Source organism: Carettochelys insculpta, chromosome 1, assembly GCF_033958435.1.
Source record: "Carettochelys insculpta isolate YL-2023 chromosome 1, ASM3395843v1, whole genome shotgun sequence".
Taxonomy (NCBI): domain Eukaryota; kingdom Metazoa; phylum Chordata; order Testudines; family Carettochelyidae; genus Carettochelys; species Carettochelys insculpta.
The window spans coordinates 123989226-124008832 of record NC_134137.1 but is presented as its reverse complement, the minus strand read 5'-3'; the positions used below and the strand labels follow the sequence as shown (position 1 = coordinate 124008832).

The window sequence follows — 19607 nt, the reverse complement described above, 5'->3', positions numbered from 1 at the left end:
TTTGATGTTATAAAATCTAGCATTAAAAAGTCAACTTTAATAAATTTGACTTTATTCATAAGCATAGATATACCTTTAAGTAGCCATTGGGTCAGAGAGAGAGCGAGCACCTGACAGAATGCTCTGTAACCTGGTGGTTAGGTGGGCAGTCTCAAGGTCCAGTCCCCCTGCTCCAATTATGATTTAATTTGCCTACAGCCAATACTACTGTTTTCCCAGTGTAGACAACCATTTCCCCCTTCTCCCTGCAGGTCTATTACGTGGCAACAAGAAAGGAAGAAAAGGGAAAGCCCCTTTACTTGCTGGTCTAAATTGCTGAAGTCCAAAACCCCAGAGTTAACTCTTGTAATTATAGTTAGAGAGCTATCAGGGATTAGAAGCAAATATTGAAAATTCAGTTTCTCATCTAACTGTGAGAGATTTTAGAGACTTGCATTTGTTATCACACAAACTTGAATAAAATTGTATTGCTTTTTAATGATGCTACCGACTCTCTTTCCCAATTCAGTCATTCACAAGGAAGCTCAAAGAGCACTGTGAGGTCAAATTGGCAGCATGGGAATTGGTGGTGCTTCATTAAGGGAATAACATGAGATTCAGAAAGTCTGTTTTGGTCAATTCATCCCCCCCATCCCCCATTGAAGATACACAACTTCAGCTATGCAAATAGTGTAGCTTAAGCTGACAAACTGAGACCTACTTACCACAGCCTCTTCCATGGAGAAAAATTGGTGGCAGCTGCTCCCCGATTGCCCTTGACTCTGCCTACTCTTCTCAGGCTGCGTCTACGCTATGCAGAAGATCGACCTGCTCAGGGTTGATCTTCCAGGGTTTGATTTTGCACGTCTAGTATAGATAAAGGACATCGAACTTTCAGAGGTCACAGCTGAGGCCTGTGCTCCTCTGGAGTTGCAAGGAGTGAGGGAGTTCAGCAGGAGACACTCTCCCCCACTATGGACAACCAAGTTAGCCAAGGGCAGATATGTTGATTTTAGCTATGCAATTGCTATACCTAGAATTGCCTATCTGTGGTCTTCTGACATCGCCTAGTGTAGGTGAAGCCTTATTCTGCTGGTGTGCTGGAGCCAAGGGAAGAGCGCTGGGAAGCCGATTTAAGCTGACACGGCCAATTTCTCTATCGTGGCTGGACCGCTGCAGCCTGGCTGCACCTGTGGGGTGCACCTCTTCCCTTAAGGACAGAGTCCAGTTCTCCTCCTGCCCCTCTGGCTTCCATGTACGTTGGGAACAAGTCGCTTAGCAGCTTTCCTGGGCGGCGCTCTAGGTGTCTCAGTGCAAACCTTGAAGCCCTGGAGACTACAGGACGGTGGGGGGAAGGGGAGGGTTGGCTGCCCCAGCAGCAGGGGAGACTGAAAGGCACCGCACCGCCGAGCTACCCCAGCTGTTGCACGGGGTGGGGGGGAATAAGGCTCCCAGAGGCCCAGCCCTAGGGCGGCCCCCAGGAGCCAGGCGCTCAGGAAGGGGCAGCAGCCCCCCGGTAGCACACACATGCGCGGGCCCGGCAAGTCGGAGCGGTCTGGCGGTCACAGCTTGATCCCTGGCAGCGGCGCCTCTCGCAAAGAAGCAGCAGCTGCCCCGTCCCCCGGGGGCCGTGTGGGCCACGTGGCTGGGGGCGCGGCGCGGGGCGGGGCTGAGCCGAGCCCGCCGCCCAGTGGGCAGAGAGCGGGGCGCTGAGCGCGTCCTCATTAGCGCCCGCCAGGCGGGCTAGGGCTTGCGGGCGGCAGAGTTTGCTGGGAGCTGCTGTTGCCGCTTTCCCCGTCTCCAGCCGGGCGGCCCGCCTCGTCTCGGGACGTAAGTACCTTTCCCCGGCCGTGCCCGGCGCGGCAGGGCGAGACACCCTCCCCCCGCCCCCCCAGTCCCGGGCCGGCGGCGTGGGAGCAAGGGCAGGAGCCGGGGCCGCCGTCCTTCGGCGCCCGCCAGAGGGGGGGTGCTGGAGCCGTCTGTACAGCGGTGGTGCTGCGGCCGGGCGCCCCAGGCTGGACCCCTCCCCCCCGTGTGGTGGAAACATCGTCGAGCCAGGGGGTGCCGCACCCCTAGTTCCAGAGCCGCTGCTTAGAGGTCATGAGCTGTCAGGGTGGGGGACCCCCACTCTGTCATCTGGAAGGGCGGTTACCCCCGGAAGCTCATTTCCTAATAAATGCGTTAGTCTCTAAGGTGCCACGGGACGGCTTGTTCCTTGTGAAGCTGCAGCCCAACTCGGAGGGTGTTAGCGAGACAGCAGCAGACAGAGATCCCTGTTAGTTTGTACCCTAACAAAACAAACCCGCCGTCCTGTCGCACTTCAAAGACTAGCGCAACGATTGATTAGGTGATGAGCTTTCATGGGACAGACCCACTTTTTCAGGTCTGGGAATTCTGATGGAAGTAAACTGGCACAATGAGAATTTAACCAGGATTTCCATATCTGAAGAAGAGGGTCTGTCCCACCAGAGTTAATCACCTAATAAAATCATTTCGTTGGTCTTTAAAGTGCTTTAGTTTTGTTAGCAAGACAGTCAGTGATGTAGGGGCCCTGCTGGTGGTGACAAGCCCATTGGGTGCTGGGCATATTTCATTCACAGTTAAATTTGCACTTCCAGTTTCTTCTGCTTCACTCCTCACCGTCATTCCAAAACCTGCCTGCAACTTTCAGACGGTTGTTTTGTAATGGGCTGGGGTAGGCAACTCTCACTGAATTGCAGAGGATTACATCTCTACATCCCAGAGAAGAATCATGGTGCTGTTTTGTTTTAATCCTGACTTCTTAACAGATGTCACTGTATCTTTTTTTTTTCCCCCATGCCAGAGTAAAATTATTTTGGGGAGGGAGGAAGTCTATACATTTTTTTAAAAAGAAATTAGGTTTTGTCAGAAAGGTCTGTCCAGTGTTGTACCTTCCCCCTGCATTTGGGTGTATGCATGTATTCTGCAGATAGGTGTGAAGGAGTTGCAAGGGCAGTTTTAAGGTTCTTGGTAAAGATGCTGTCTGTTAATCAGTTGAATAGTCACTCCATTGCAGCTGGTAAATCCTACAGTAGTATCCTAGAGTGACTCCTCAATTCCAAAAAAATTGTACCTCTTCATCACTTGTTCAGTGTTCAATCTTAACTTATATTGTTTAGCAGTAGTCGGTTAGAATTGAACTACACTACTGCTTTCTTGTGATTCAAGAAGGAAAATCAAAGAATTCTGTGATGTAATTGTGACTCTTCTTTTAAAGCCTTAAAACAAACTCAGACAGTAGCTCAGAGTTTTCCTGCAAACCATTTCCCACCCTTCCATCCATTGCTTTAATATTTAAAAAAAAAAAAAAAATCCTTGACCACTTCCACAAGTAGTATATTTTCCCCTAAGTGTGGATGGTTATATAGGTTTTTGTATTTTGTAATGTGTTTTTTACTACACTGATATATAGGTAGGGTGGAGTGAAAGCAGTATATTAATTTGGTTTGCCATATGGAAACTAAAAAAAAAAAAAAAAGCAAGATCTGATCATGCTTTATTTACTGTTTCAAATTTCAAAATAAAATTTAGCCTTTTATTCAACAGATTAAGGTAAGTGGTGGTTATTTATTAATCCATCATAAATTCTGGGAATTGGTGGTTTTTCATCTTTTTAAGAGACTTTCAGAGTAGATTTTGGCTGAAATATCAAAACTGCTTTAAATGTTAAAAATATGTTGGATAAATGTATTTAGTTCCTTTTTTTGGCAATATCCCCAACAAGCCACATATATGTTATGCTGTTTTGATATGTGTCAACAGGATATTATTTTCCCAAGAGGTTTTGGACATCTGAATGTGTAGTCTACAATTTTATCAACAGTAAATTTGGGAAGTGAATTAAGGACCTCTTGCTAGCATAGTTGACAGCTTAGCGGGATAATGTACATTGAGGATACCTCACTGGAAATAAAAATAGTTTCAAAAATTATAAGCAAGCTTGATAATTTTGAAGACACAAGCTAGGCAAATTTGGGGGACCTTTAATCAATGCAAAGCAAGGATCATACTCACTCTCTTCTTTCCCACAAAATAGCTTCAGAAGAAGCTTCCAGCAGTTGTGGGAGTCCCTGCATGCTGCATTCTGTTGGCTAGTATTTAGCACCTAAAAGCTTGTAATTTTAGATAAAATTTAAAAAAACAAGGTCTGTTGAGGCTCATGGTTGACTTACTCTGAGGTCTATGCCACATCACGTGTCCAAATGTTACCGATCATTTTCAGTGTCTTCCTTCCCACCCAAAAGGCAGTTGTTAGAGACCTGGCAATGGGGTTTGAATGCTATGCGATCTATGTATTAGTGTCCTTTTTTTTTTTTTTTTTTTCCTGAAGTTAGAAAGCCACTTAGAGTTAACATGTTTTTTTAAAAAAAAAAAAATGGGATTGACTGTTCAGTTAAGAATTTGCAAATCAGAAGAGTGAAAATCCTGCTGCTCTAGGGCTTAATCCCACATCTTGGTGAAGTAAATTCTCAATGAGTACTCCAGCATCTTCAAGAAGAACTGAGCACCTGGGAGTCTGATCATATCCATATTACTCAGTTATATGCTGATAGGATAAATCTATTTATGTGATATCCTCAGTTGAAGGCCAGTAGCTTTCTTAACACTGTCATTTTTTATGTGGTTTATCTAAATCTGTAAAGAACTTTAGGCTGTGCTTTTTTTTTTTTTGGGTGGGGGGGTGTTAATATTGGAGCTATTATTGTCCAGCACAAAACTTCAGAATTTCTCCATTAGGAGGTACCCTTATGTCTGCTTGGGAACTTAAGCAAACCTGGCAGCCAAACAAAATAGAAAATGGGCTGAGTATCAGTAGACATGTCCAGTGTGTGTGAATTTAAAAAAAAAAACAAAAAAAAAAAAAACTACTTCTCTAGGAGCACATGCATGAGTCCTCTGTTTTTTACATAGGAGTTGAGTGGTGGTTTTTGTACACAGTATATGAAAAGTCAGTGGCACTTTACAATGATGATAAAAACATATCCTGGTTTATGGAGTTATTTGATGAACTGAGGTCTCTGACTTTAAGGCATATTTCTTTGTGCACCAAGGGTTTATTTATGAATTAGTAGAGGTTTTCATGTATATAAACTCACTCACATGCTTGTTATAATTTTGTAACCTAAGGCTTTGTCTGTATGTGTGCGCCAGTACAATAAAAGTGACATGGTGTTCCTTGTTTAGTTGCTATTATATTGGTACAAAAATACCTGTACTGATATAGCTTGTTTCCATGCTAGAAAAGAAATAATCTATACTGGAATACAGGTGTATTTGCACTGCAGTAGTCGATTCCATGCCACAGATTGTACTGGTATAACTATTTTGGTTTTAAATGTGCCACACCCTAATTGGAACAGTTGTAACAGTACAAAATTTTTATGTGGACCAACTTTGAAGCCAAATTCTGCATTGCAATTGATTGCATATAAACAAGGAAGAGTTGTGGGCTGACAGACTACTTTTTTCTTTTTTAAAAATCTAATATAATTTACTGTTTGAGTACTTCTCATAATTTGTCAAACTTTCAGATTACAGTGCTGGTTATTGGTTCCCCTATACTTGTAAATTCTCCTCGAATTCATTCTTGGGGCAGTGTGCCTGGTTTTTTCTCATCACTGATTTGCATCTAATAGTCCAAACTAGTTTGATTCTTTGCCTTAATGTCTCGCATTTTCTGTAGTGAGAACTTTTTTTTTTTTTTTTTTTAAAGTGACAAGTTGTAGCAATTGTCCCAGTGTGAGGTCTCAATAGAAGAGGTGTTACACAAAGCATCCCCTGTTTGGTCTATTAAGTGTTGACCTAAGAGTTGTGAAGGAACTCAACTGTGAAACTGGAGAACTACAGTCTTCCCCCGCCTTACGAGGGTAATTTGTTCCTGAAAAACTCCTCGTTAGGGTGAATTCTTGTAAGTTGAAGTGTAATTACCATTAATTTCAATGGGAAAAAATCTTATGCATTCCTGAGCTCCAAAACTAACACCCACTTACACTTACTTGGCAGAGGGCACAGCTGCGGAGAGCAGGTGGCGGCAGCCCCCTAGCTGCCTGGGGAGCAAGCGGCAGGGGCAGGGCCAGCATGGACTGTGCCTAGCATCCATGTCTCCCAGGAGCACCTGGAAGCGGCTGCCAGTTGCTGCAGCACCGAGGCGGGCTGCAGCCCAGCCCCAGGTAAAGGCTGGGCTAGGGGCTCTGGGAAGCTGTTGTCAGGCGGCAAGTGGTGCCTGAGGGACAGCTGTGCAGGGTGGGCAGAGGCAGGCCCCTAGATGCCCGAGGAGCGAGTGGCAGGGGTGGGACCAGGATGGGCTGACTTTCTCCAGCTGCAGGGTGTCCGTGTCCCACTGAGACACTCATAGACTTGAGTAAATGCCTCATAAGGCAAAGTAGTGGTCCTTAATCAAACTGCTTGTAAACTTGAATTCTCATAGCCCGAATGGGTGCATCTTGGGGTATGACTGTACTAAGAATGGTATGGAACCTGTCACTTAAATTAGGCTCTCTAACAGATAACTGGCAGATAGCTAATGTAACTTTTGTTTTTAAAAGGACACAAAGTGATCTTGGCAATTATGGGCTGTTAAACCTAACTTCAGTACCAGGTGAAACAGTTGAAACTGTAGTAAAGAATAGAATAGGAAAGTGTGGCTATGTCAACACGGCAGTTAAATAGCTGTAGCCGGCCCCTGGCAGTTCACAGGGCTTGGTCTGCAGGGCTGTTTAATTCAAGTGTAGACTTCTCAACTTAGGGTAGATACCACTTCAGGACACTCTGACATGGGTGTCAGAGCTTGGACTGCAGCCTAAGCCTGGAAGTCTAAGCAGCAGTTAAATAGCCCTGCAGCCCTGAGCTTGAGTCAGCTGGCATGGGCCAGCTGGGGAGGTTTAATTTAGTTCAGACCTACCCTTAGGTGAACTCCATATGTTGCGAATGAGTTAGCATGGGTGTTTGTGTGTGGTTTTTTTTAAAAGGAAATCATGCCTCACCAATATATCAGATTTTTTTGAAGGGTTCAACAGACATGGACAAGAGTAGATACGGGAGACTTGAACTCTAAGCCTTGGTCTACACAAGGGGGGTTATTTCAAAATAACGGGTTGTCAGTGCACACTAGGCAATTGGCTAGTTCAAAAGAACTGGGAATTATTTTGAAATACTGTAGCCCTGGTTTTGAGAGGTGTAAGTGCCTCTTGTAATAGTGCTAGAGTGTGTGGGCAAGGGCTGTTATTTCAAAGTGCCCCAATTTACGTGAGGGTTCCATTCCCATGCACCCTCAATAACTGAAATTTTATGTAGGTCGGGAGGGCCACGCTTTTTCTCCTGTGGAAGGCACATTCTGCAGCGAGGAAAACAGCAGGAGCAGCTAGAGCTGCTTTTGGAAGGCAAATCTTGGGGTTGGGGAGGGTTAAGCCTGGTGTTGGTTGGGGGCCTGGGGGGGCAGTGTTAAGCCTGGGGTGAGTTAGGGCAGCAGGAGGGTGAGGGGTAAGCTGGAGTCATGGGTGGGGTGGGGAGGGGTGTTGGAGCTAGAGCCATGCGTGGGGGTACTGTGTTGGAGTCAGGCCACATGGGGGGGGGCGGGGGGGGGGTGTTAAGCTGGAGCCAGAGCTGGGTGTAAGGGTGTGGGGTGACCCAGAGCTGTGAGCAGGGCTGCGGGGGAGTGGGATTTTGAGTTGCACTGAGCTTGCATTAATGTGTTAAGCACAACTTGCGTTGTGCATTTCGAGGGCTTACTGTAATTGTTCTCCTGGGACTTGGCACAGCTGCAGACCTGACCACTCTAGGCATGCCAGTGGCCAACTCTACTGCTCGCCCCCCTAGACCCTTAAAGGAGCTGGCCACAGGCATATGGTCTGGCTAACGGTGGCCTGCCCTGAAGCCCTGAGCTGCGACACAGGACAGTCAGAGGGACCCATGAGCAGGCCAGGGCTCCGAGCAAGCTCTTGTGGGTGCCAGAGCTGCTCCTACTGCACCTTGGGCTCTGGGACTTGGGTGAGTGCCATCCTGGACCTCAGAGGGCTCTGTGGGGAGCAGAGCACTCTCCAGCATCTCCTCGCCAGGCAGTGAAATACCGAGGTCTGTGGCTGGATTGCTGCTGGCCTGGTGGAGAAGGGGCACACCCAGCCCCTGAAGCAGAGCTGGCTCAATCAAGGAGCTGCGCTAAGGCTGTCGCAGGCTGGGAGGAGTACAGCCATGATTATGACAGTTGGATGCCATCCTGGGAGGTGGCAAGAGGTACATCACTGCCCCTCCCTGCAGCTGTGGAGTCCAGCCAGGACATGCCCAACATCCACCTCAAGGCGCCTGAGGATGAAGATGGCAAGGCAGAATGGGAGGAGGCCAGCTACTCCCCCATGCCTGCTAGCCAGGAGGTCCTGCTGATCCTGGAGCCAGTCTCCAGCTCCCAGGACATCTCTCCCCCCCCCCCCCCCCCCCGCCAGGATCCTGGTGAGGGCACTTCAGATGAGTTAGAAACCTTTCCCTGTCACCTAGAAGGCAGCTGGCCATTGGGGGCGGTGTGCATGCCTCTCGCAGCCCGCCCAGCCTGGGGCGTTGCAGAACAGGCCGGTCACCTTTCTGCATGTAGTCTGCCAGCATGCAGCAATCGGCTCCAGGTTGCTCTTTGGGGGGCGGGGGGTGGATCCTGCTGCTCCTCTCATGAGGCTCCTGCAGAGCTGTGCCTTATTCTGGCCTCCGTGTTAGGACATCTTCTGGCACCAAGTCCCCACTAAGTTGTCTGGGGTCAATGACCCACACAGTAGTGTCGTTCGTGGCCCAGGGTCAGACTGCAGTCAGGCAGCAAGCGCTCCCACTGTAGCATGGTTCTGCAGGGAAGATTGATGTCCTGCAGGGGAACCAGCTGGCAGTGGGGGAGGGAGCAGAGGAGGGGAACCTTGTGGCCCCATCCTCAGCAAGTGGTGTCTGACACTCTCTCACTCCTCCCTCAACACCTTCCCCCCCGCCCTCAGGTGGCATGGCTGGGAGTCCTCCCTGGGGGGGCATACTGCCAGTCCCAGACCTGGGGTGTGCAGGACTCGGGCAGGAGCCGAGCTTCCCAGTGCCCCCCCTCCCATGAGCAGGCCAAGGTCTGGCTGCCATGTTCCCATGCCTTCTCATCCCTGGGCAGTGGATGTCGGAAGTGCTCCCTTGGGACGTTTGTGCACCTGCTGGGCAGTGCCTGCTGTCTGAGAAACGTATGGCCGTGCCGAAAGGACATCAGCGGTGTCCAAAGCGAGATGTTTGGGGTTGGGGCTGGGTGTCCCTACGTGGAGTCTCCCGTGATGACGGCCATCATAACTTCTCTACACAGCAGGGCCTGCTGTGAGCATGGGGTGTTTCCCACCACCCAGGCCAGACACCCGCTTGCCTGGGATCCACAGTAGGAAGTGTTCCTGGAATGACCTGCTCTGGGAGCAGACAGGCTGCCTGTGGACCAGCGTGGAGGGCTGGGAGGAGGAGTGGGCAGCGGGCCGAGAGCACTGCTGGGCTGCCTGGCACCTCCTGCTGCACCAGCAGGACACTGTGGTTCAGGCTGTGGAGCGCCTGGTGTCTTGCATGGAGAGGGCCACCGGGCACGTCTCAGCCCCTCCTAGTCTCTACAGGGGGCCCTTGGGACCCCATAACACAGGGCAGTGGGACCCCCACCTGGAGGCAGGTAGTGCTTACAGCCCTGTAGCTGAGCTTCCACTGCTTCCTCTCTCCTTCCCTCTGCTGCTGTATACCCCTCCCTCCCATAAACATTCTGTTTTGTTCCCAAGTGTGTGGTGTTTGTTCTGGGGGGAAGGTGGGAAAAGAGGAAGGGAGGAACGGGGTGTGAAATGCTCACGTGGGAAAGCAGGGGCCCATTGTGAAGAGACATGGGGGAGAGTCTTGGCAGTGGCGCTGAAGAAAACTATCCATCAAGGCCTCCCTGATGAACACTGCCCCTTGGTGTGCTCTGCATGTCACCGGTGCCTGGCCCTTCATAGACCTTGTGTAGACTTTCTGCTTCTGTCTCTCGCACTGGGAGGAAGACCTCCCCCTTGCCCTCGCTTAAACTGTGGAGCAAACAGGCTGTGACTACAAAGAAGATGTTGCCCTTGAGGAGGTCCAGGTGGGTGCAGAGACCCCAGAACCTCCCCTTGAGGTGGTTGAATATGGATTCCACCACCATGTGGCACCTGCTCAGCATGGCATTGAAGTCCTCTTTGCCAGGGTCCAGACTGCCCATGTAGGACTTTATGAGCCAGGGGAGAAAAGGGTTGGGCCAGTTTGCCCCCAAGAATGATGGGCACGTTCACCTCTCCAACTCTGATGGTGCAGTGGGGGAAGAAGTTGTCAGCGTGCATCTTTTGGAAGGTGCGTGCGTCTTGAGGCTTTCCTGGCCAACCCACATTGATGTCCGTGAAGCTGCCCTTGTGGTCCACGAGGGCCTGCAGCTCCATGGAGAAATAGCCCTTGCAGCTGTTGTCGTCTGCAGCTGGTGGGCGGGGAGTAGGATGGGGATGTGCTGCCATCCCCGCTCTGCACCTGGGGAAGCCCATGGCAGCAAAGCCATCCATGATGGTGCCCATGTTTCCCAGAGTGACTGTGCACAGCAGCACCTCGTTGATGGTGTGGACAACCTGTAGGAGCAGGGTCCTGATGGTGGATGTTCCCCATGCCAAACTGGTTCCCAACAGAGTGGTAGCTGTCCAGCCTGGCTAGCTTCCACTGGGTGATGGCGACACCCTTCTGCAGGGAGATGGTGGGTGTCTTGTTTCCTGAGGGCAGGGGCAAGCCACTTGCAGAGCTCCTGGGAGGTGGCCGCCTTCATGCAAAAGTTCTGGGGCCATTGCTGCTCATCCCATCCCTGCACGATGACAGTCTCCTACCAGTTGGAGCTGGTGTCAAGCCGCCAAAAGCAGTGCTCCATGGCGTGCAGGGAATTGCGGAGACTGTGCTGCTGCAGCAGCAGCACCAGGTCCTGGGTGAGGGAGTCTGGTTAGTTCTTGTCATCCTGCTGGAGCACCAGGCAGATGGCTTGGAGGAAGCGTGCCATGCGATGCAGCACGAAGCCTGTGAGCCTAACAGTGGGCTGCAGCCACCCTGGCTCCATGCTGTGGTGCCTTCAAGGGCAACCAGAGCACAAGGCTTCATGTACCCAGTGTGTCCCCCTTTATGTCCCACGATAGGGGAGGCAGTGGTGGCATGACTTGTGAGATGGCCATTCAGAGTAGCTTCCCTGACAAAGCAGCCACTGGAAGTACCTGTCCTGGTGCCTTCCCAGGAGCGCTTTAGGGGTTCTAACCTGAAATAGCATGTCCGCACCCACACTAGAACCTATTTCAGAATTCCAGGGCTTCCCTGTAGTGTGGATGTGTTATTGCAGAATAGCTTATTTTAGAATAACAGCTCTAGAATAAGCTATTCCAGAATAACTCAGTGGTGTAGACATGCCCTAAGAAAGCTCTTGATAAAGTCCTTCACTATAGACTCTTAAACAAAGTAAGGAGTTACGGGATAAGAGGTAGAAGACTTTAATAGATCAGTAATTGTTTAAAAGCTTGGGAAACAAAATGGAGGAATACATGGCCAGGTTTCACAAAGTAGAGAGGTAGATAGTGGGGTCACCAAAGGCAGAGGTAGGGAACCTTTTTTTGGGTTGGGGGGGCCACTGACCTGTAGACCAATCAGTCTGGGGCTACACAAGTGAGAGGCAGAAAAACAAACTCCTCAGCTAAGAGTTATAGGTGGGAGGGTGCAGGAGCAGGCTGGGAATTGGAGGGATGTTCTGGGCAGGAGGGGTGCAGGAGCAGGCTGGGTGTATCTAGGTGGGAGGAAAGTTGCAGGAGAGTTTGGGGTGTGGATCTAGAAAGTGAGGTTAGGCTGGGGATGAGGGTCTGGGAGGGAGGGGGCGGGAGCAGGGTGTGGGAAGGCTATTGTGTAGGAAGGAGTGAATGGGGGTCTGGATGGGAGGGGGTGCAGGAGCTGTTGGAGAGAATTGGGGGGGGGCGTCTGGCCAGTGAAGTTGCACTCTACATTTGCAGCACCCCACTCCCTGCTACTCCCAGGCACTGTCCTCCACTGCTCTGATTGGCTGGAATTCTGGCCAATCAGAGCAGCAGTATGAAGCTTCCCGGCATGCTGAAGCTGCTGGTGCTCCCTCTTCTGTCCCCTGGTTGACAGAACAGCAGTGAGTGGCAGTGGAGCCCAGAGCCATTTCCTGGCCCCCAACTCCCAGCAGAGCCTGTGGTTTGGATTTGGATCTGTCCCGTGAGGCTCAGGTCTCTAAACCATGCCCCCTGCCACAGGCCAAACGCGATGGAGGGGAGCCCTGAGCTCCAGGGTTCAGAGCTGGCCCCCTGTGCAAAGGAGCTATACTGAGATCAATGCGGTCAACATACTTGTAAATCGCCTGTAAAAAGAAGTCAACGGGGAGATACAAAATTATTCTGGATAGTTCAATCCAAAGTGTACTGTGTGGCATTATAAAGAGGTCTCATAAAACTGGGTGGCAAGGCAACAAAATAAATGCAAAATTATGTATACTGGAAAACATTGCAACCATACATACCAAAATGATGAGGACTAAATTAGCTTTCACCTCTCAATCAGCAGTCCTTGTGGATTATTCTCCGAAAACATCTTTTCTGTGTGCAGAAGCAGTCACGCTAACAAAAATGTAAGGCACTGTTGGGAAAGGGATAGCTAGTAAGACAGAAAATATAATTCTGCTATATAAATCCATGCTATGCCCACATCTTGAATACTGCATGCAGTTGGGACTTTCCTGTCTGTAAATAATGTAGTTAAAGGATAAAAGTACAGCTTCTGTGTGAGGTGGTTGGAACTGTTCTGCTTTTTTTTAAAAAAAAAAAAAAAAAAAAAAAAAAAAACCAAAACAAAAAAAAAAAAAGGACAACTGAGTTGGGTATAATAGAGGTCTAACTGATCACAAAAAGTGTGGAAAAAGCAAATCGGGAAGTATTATTTACCCCTTCACAAACTTAAGAACCAGAAGTCAAACCATGAAATCCATAGGCAGCAGTTTTAAAACAAACAAAAGTACTACTTTACATGGGCTATTTATACACTACAGAGATCTTTCAAAAGAGTGCATCCGCACACAAAAAAGCAGATCAAAAGAGTGATCTGCTTTTTCCGAAAGAGACTGCCCACACAGTCCCCGCTCTTTCCAGAGATGGTCCAGGGATTGAAAAATCAGGCTGCATGAAGACTACCCTTTTGAAGAAGGGCCCTGTGGAGCATCTATACATTTTCTTTCTAAAGAAGTTCTTCCTGAAATGGGAGTGGAAGAACGCTTTTGAAAGGACTACTACATTCTTCTGTCTGACTTTGGCAAGAACACCTTTTGTGTGTAGACACTCCATGGGATCTTTTGAAAAAATCTTTCAGAAGAACTTGCTAAGGTAGATGCTGCCATAATGAACAACAAACCAGAGTTATTGCATGAAACAGCTAACCTGAATTTTCAGTGTAATCTCTTTAGCTGTTTTGTGCCATACCTTTCTGGTGCTGATACAATGTTCTAGCCATTACTTTTCAGAGAAACTGCTTCTTAGGAGCAATGGAAGGGATAACTTCTCATTTATGAAGAAAGATTAAATCTTTCTGTGAACATGTGGCTTCAAACAGAAATTTTTAAAAAAGGGATTACATTTTCTTTCTTGTTCAGGAAGCTAAAGATTGTGCGCACTTTTCAATTGAGAATGGAAATCTCTACCACAATAATGAAAAGTCCTGTTGCCCACAATTTGCTCAAAAAATGTTAGTCTATAAGGTGCAAAGACCCACTTTGTCAGGTGCATGTTCTGCAGCTTATATGTACCACCTGCATCTGATGTGAGATTTTTGCCCATGAAAGCTTATGCTCCCAAAAATTTTGTGTAGTCTATAAGGTGTCATAGGATTTCTTGTTGTTTTTGTGGATACAGACTAACACGGCTACCTCGCTGATACTAATCTCTACAACGTTTCTTAAACTCTTTGAGGCCGCGGAACATCAAACCATAATTTTTTTAAGCAGAACACCTGTGGAATATTTACTCGTTGATGGTACTTGCTCCTCAGTGGTAGTATTTTTCACTCACTACTGGCTTTTTTAAAAAGAAACATTGCTTCCTCATATCGATGGAAGTAATAAAGTTAAGTCAATAAATCGTGTGCCATGCATGCCTGCTGACCGACAGCATCGCTGACGTGTTGGCATAGCGCATGCGCTGCATGTTGTTGCTACTCTGCTGTATGAATAGTAGAAGAAGATAAAAGAAGAGAGGGAGCTGGCCCAATGTTAGTCAGCCTTACTCTGTTGTCAGACCACTACCACTTTTGCAAGATGTAGAAATAAAATTTTCAGTATTTTCCTTGCTGTTATTGTAAAATGGTTACTTACTGTAAAACTCTGAATGATTTTTCCAAACACTCATGGCACATCTGCAAGTTCATGGAACGCCAGTGTTCCGCGGAAGATTAGTTTAAAAAACACTGCCTTAGAACACCCTAATTTGTCCTTTTTTTTGTTCTTTTTTTAACAGAGGTCTATGTAAAATGAGAATATACACTAGTTTGTTTTCAGCAACCTGTTCCAAAAACTGTGGTTAAAGAGTTAATACCATTTTCCAGTATTATTCTTTACTTGTTTCTTTCTCTTTATATACATCTGTGGGATCAATCAGTTACAACTTAATCAAATACACTATATCCGGATATAATGAACATTTGATATACACTCGTCCCTCGTTAAATGAATACTTTACTTACGAGTACTCACTAAAACGAGGGACATACATACCTACCTTTGCTCACTAGAAGAGTGAACCCCCCCACTGATATGAGCCTCACCACTCACCCCACCACAGCCTGGCCCCGCCCCCCCCCCCCCATGGCTCCAACCCACTGCAGCCTGAAACCCTGCCGGCCTCACAGACCCAACTTGCTGAAGCCTGAACCACCCACCCTCCCCATGGAGTCAACTTGCCGCAGCCTTAACCTCCCCTCCTGCCCCCCAGACCCAACCTGCCACCAGGTCTTAACCCTCCCTTCTGCTCATGGTCCCAAACTGCCCCCTGCCTTTAGCCCTCTCCAGCCTGCCCCCAACCCAAAGTTCACTTACCTTTCAAAAGCAGAGCCAGAAAAGTACCTAAACTCACCTGGTTTATGTCAAGTTACAAGTCCTTGGAATGAATTGGAGACTTCTACATGTATTTTTATGGAAATTTAGTGTCCCTCTTACGAGTTTTCGCCTGCCAGCAGAAAGTTGGGAACTAATTGTGCTCGTATAATGAGGAATGAGTAGACATTTTTAAGTCTGTGATTGTGGAAAAAATGCTGACAAGCTGATTGGAGTCTATAACAACATCTGGTAGCCAGTGAATATGGTAGAAATGAAATGGATTTCATAGGTCTATCACACTTGTAACATGTTTTACTTTCTTTTCAGATTATTAGTAATCATGAATAGTATGGTTGCTACCCCCATGATCCCGATCAGGACTGAGACTTTGGTTTTGGGAGCTGTACAAACACAGCAGGCGAGACAATTTTTTTGCACTGGAGAACTTAAATAAAACCATATTCTTTATAAATGATTTCCTCACACTAGTCCCTGACTGGTCATTGCATCATAGATCGTTGGCAAGAAGGAAACCTTCTAGAATAGTTTTCATAAGTACAAGAAGTACTCGGACTTTGAATAACTGATTTTAGTTATACAGAGAGAAAACAAGACTGAGTTTTAACAAAAGTTCTTCTTGACAAAGGAGAACTAATAACAGACAAGGTAGTCTTCTGGTGGTAACATGAGAATAATTGCCTTAGATGTAATACTTGTTTTCTTTCCACGTAGGCAGGATGTTTGTGCCATGAAGAAATTATTTGGAACTGAAGGTTGTTACTAGAACTTGCATTCCTCTGAAGAAAGAGAGCATATTTAGGCAGCTTTTCCAGATGTTTTCTGCCTTCGGCCTAAAATAATAATCTGAAATGAAGGTACCCTGGAGACTACCAGTCTCTCTCTTCTTGTTCAGCCTACAAACTCCATAGACAAATGACTACAGAACAAGCTATGCAATAAACGTTTCTATATTCGGACACTATTTTCTGTTGTACTTAAGTCAAGAAGCAGTTAGCTGGCTGACCGAAGACAACAGGAATCGAGTGGTGATTTGCATTGTGATGGAATGATACTTCTGTAAAGTATCTGGACGATCTGGGACTAGAATGTTTGTTTAATTTTTCTGCACTCTCCAATCTGCTCTAATGTCAGAAATGAATACCAACTGGACAGCCAACCTGAGCCTTGGAGCAGCTACAGATCCTCATGAGCCAAGAACTGGACTCTCTAGAACAGGGCACACCATCGTGGCTGTTTTTCTTGGATTTATCTTGGTTTTTGGCTTCGTGAATAACTTGATTGTTCTGATACTCTTCTGCAAGTTTAAAGCCCTGCGCAACCCTGTGAACATGCTACTGCTGAACATCAGTGCCAGTGATATGCTAGTGTGCATTTCGGGCACCACGCTCAGTTTTGTATCCAACATCCATGGCAGATGGATTGGAGGGGAGTATGGGTGTATGTGGTATGGCTTTGTCAATTCCTGCTTTGGTAAGAGTCCTACGATGATTTTTTGTTTTACACTGTTATTTCTAACATGGTGGATGTGGAGTGTGTGCGTGTGCCATCAGTGTGATTAGCACAGTCAGGAAGACCAACTCTTGTAAGATGTCCAGGTTTCTAAGACCATACATACAGCAGGAGTGTGTAATCCAAAGTGGTATTTGATGTTTTTAGTCACGCTCCCATGCAGCATTATATCCCCAAATGAAACTTCCCGAGCCCCAAACTGCTGCTCTCCTGATGGTAAGCATTCGCGACAGCTACCTTCCACTGGGCAATTGTCATTTTACCACCATGAGCACCCAATAGTAAAATGTCAGTGTATAATGAAAGTGTATCTTCAGATTATCTGACACAGATTCTCAGCACTTAAACTGCCTTTTTTCCCCCTAAACATATGTCCAGATCAGCTTATCCTCTTGTTCTGCCTGTCAGCTCTGTTCTTGTGAGCCACTGATGTATTTAAATGTGCAAGGTGTCGTCTCCTCTGTGGATTATTTGGAAAGCAGGTGTGCTGTAGAGTTGAGTACTTAGTCTGCTCACACAAATATCCTTATGTTTGAGCATTGTGCTACTTAATTTCATCATGCAAACGCGCACACACCCATTGTGAGTGTGCAGAATTCAGTTGGATAGTTTTCCATTGGGGTTTAGAATATTTCTGGGGAAGCAGACAATGTGTATGGGGGATTAGATTGACTCAGATTCAGTTTGTTCTGCAACTTTGCCTACCTTACTTGCATTCTGCCCACTGCCCCCCCCACCAGCTGCTGGGACAATTTCTCACATCAATCTGGTGGGCAGCTTCAAGCAATAAATAGGAACTGTATGCCACTGGAAAGACACAATTTTTTCTACCTCGTCGAACACAGCACTGGAACCTAGACCTGGAAAGAGCTGAGATACTGGACTCTGAAATGAAGACAGTATTGTACAGAGAAAGGCTTTTTGACTTGCTTTTAGAGATGTTTACAAATTAGCTTTTAATTTCCCTTTCTGAACTCTGAAGTGATCAAAAAGGGTAGTATTTGAGCAGTTAAGCAAAGCCCTCCAAATATTTCCAAAGTAGTTTCTTTTTCCCCCCCGCCCCATGACGGGTTTGGCAGTATAGTACATGCACAATAGTATGGTATACAGGCTACAGCTGCACACAGGAGACATAAGAATTGCCATACTGGATCAGACTTATGCTATATCAACTCATACCTTCTAGTCTAGTGTTTCTTAAGTTGTGTTCTGTGGAACGCTGGTGTGCTGCAAACAATGGGCAGGTGCGCTGTGGTGTCGACACTTTTTTGATATCGCACACTGAAGGTGTATATTTTCTGTTCTTAAAACCAGATACAATGTTACGCCATTGCTGTGATACCTTATTAAATCATTTCATTTTGCTTTTGGTGTATATAGTGCTGTGTTTTTTAAATTTGTTCTGATTGATTTTTGAATACAACTTTCATAGCTGTTCTGTATTAAAAAATTGTTTCATATTCCATGATCTCAAAAAGATTAAGAAACACTGAGCTAGTCTGCTATCCTGTCCTTGGCCCATATTCAAAAAAGCACATAAACACATGCTTAAATCCATCCTATTAAAGTCTAAGCTAAGCATGTGCTTTAGTGCTTTCCGAAGTGGGGATTCAGCGCTCTATGAGAAATACCAGTTATGGAATAATCTACTTGTAGGTGTGTTTCTTTTTAATTGCATCAGGTTACTGATTGGTTTAGGCCCTGATGTCGGGGTGCTGCATGGAAAGCTAGATTTGTGATTGACAGGTGGACTGACTCTGGAGCACTGAATTCTATTGCTGGGGTCCACAGCAGATATTCCTTTGTGACTTGGGGCAAGTAATTTTTGTTTCTTGATCACGTAAGCTCTTCTGCACTTTAGTTTTGTGCACTTCATATGTATAAAGCTAAGGAGGTATACTTAATTTCTCAGCCTTTTGTCTCTGATCTAACAAAGTACTAAACCTTCATTTAGTGTAAGAAAAAAGGGCTTAATTACCCGTGTCCTGGTGTAAAAATTTGTACTACAGATGCATTCAGAAACTAAGAACAATTCTTTATTTTGGTTTTTTTGTTTGGTTGGGGGTGGGGAGATAAGTTATTTAACCAATTGAAAGAACCGGCAGAAGTCGTCTTCAATGACAGTCTGTATGTAACTGTCACATAACAGTATCAATGTGGTGTGATCAGTGCATGCAAATTCACAGAAGTAATCACGTTGTTTCATTTCTTTGGTTGTGGCTCCTCAGTCAGCTGACTAATGTCAGTAACTGCAGGCATGTTCAAGAAAAAGCCACTGACCTCCTGCTTATTGTGTGCCTGCAGTTGTATGTTCTCACAAGATGGTCCATATTTATTGACACCGTTTTTAGTGTCATTAGTGTAGAATTGTGAGCATTTCTTTATCTTCGTTAAACCTTGTCACTTCGTTATCAATATCATCATTACCAACTTGCTCTGTTTGTGGAACGCTGGAAACCATGGTTTATGGCCGAGCAAACATGAACTCTGATGACCGTTGTTTTTAGGAGCTGCACCTCTCTAGATTGTGTCAAAAGCTTCTCTGAGGAGGAAGACCACATTTCTACTGAGTCATTTTCAAGTCTGTGCTCAGACAGTAAGGAGCTCATGTTGCACTTTGGTACAAGACCAGAAAAAACGTAGTTACTGATGACCTGAATGCTAATGAAGAGGTTTTGAATTAGTTCCACCTGAACAAAATCTTAACCTATATTGGAACAATTTGGCATGAAATCACTATCATCTAATACATTGCCATCACCTGAGCCCTCACTTTCAGAGTTGCAGATTGTTCTAAGGTGACAAGCAAAATATTGTGCCACTTCCCCATCTTGCACTATGTGGCAGTGTTTCTAGATACTATCTCTTTACTTTGTGCCCCACTCTCTCGGGTCACCAAGGTCCTCCCTTTCCAGACCAGCTGTCCGTCTGCCATCTTCAACGTCCCGTGCCCCTTCCCAGAGGCTGGTAGGGGAACACAAGCTCACTG

The 19607-nt window shown here is 46.6% G+C and overlaps 1 protein-coding gene across 1 annotated transcript in view; it reads left to right on the top strand.

The window, feature by feature from the left end:
* Nucleotides 1-1731: 1731 nt before the first annotated feature.
* Nucleotides 1732-19607, top strand: part of LOC142006585 (parapinopsin-like) — a 126380-nt gene continuing 108504 nt past the window's right edge. Inside the window, exons 1-2 of the mRNA XM_074983253.1 lie at nt 1732-1809; nt 15821-16579. Of these exons, the coding sequence (XP_074839354.1) occupies nt 16234-16579 (346 nt within the window). The 5' untranslated portion in view covers nt 1732-1809; nt 15821-16233. The remainder of the gene's footprint in view (nt 1810-15820; nt 16580-19607) is intronic.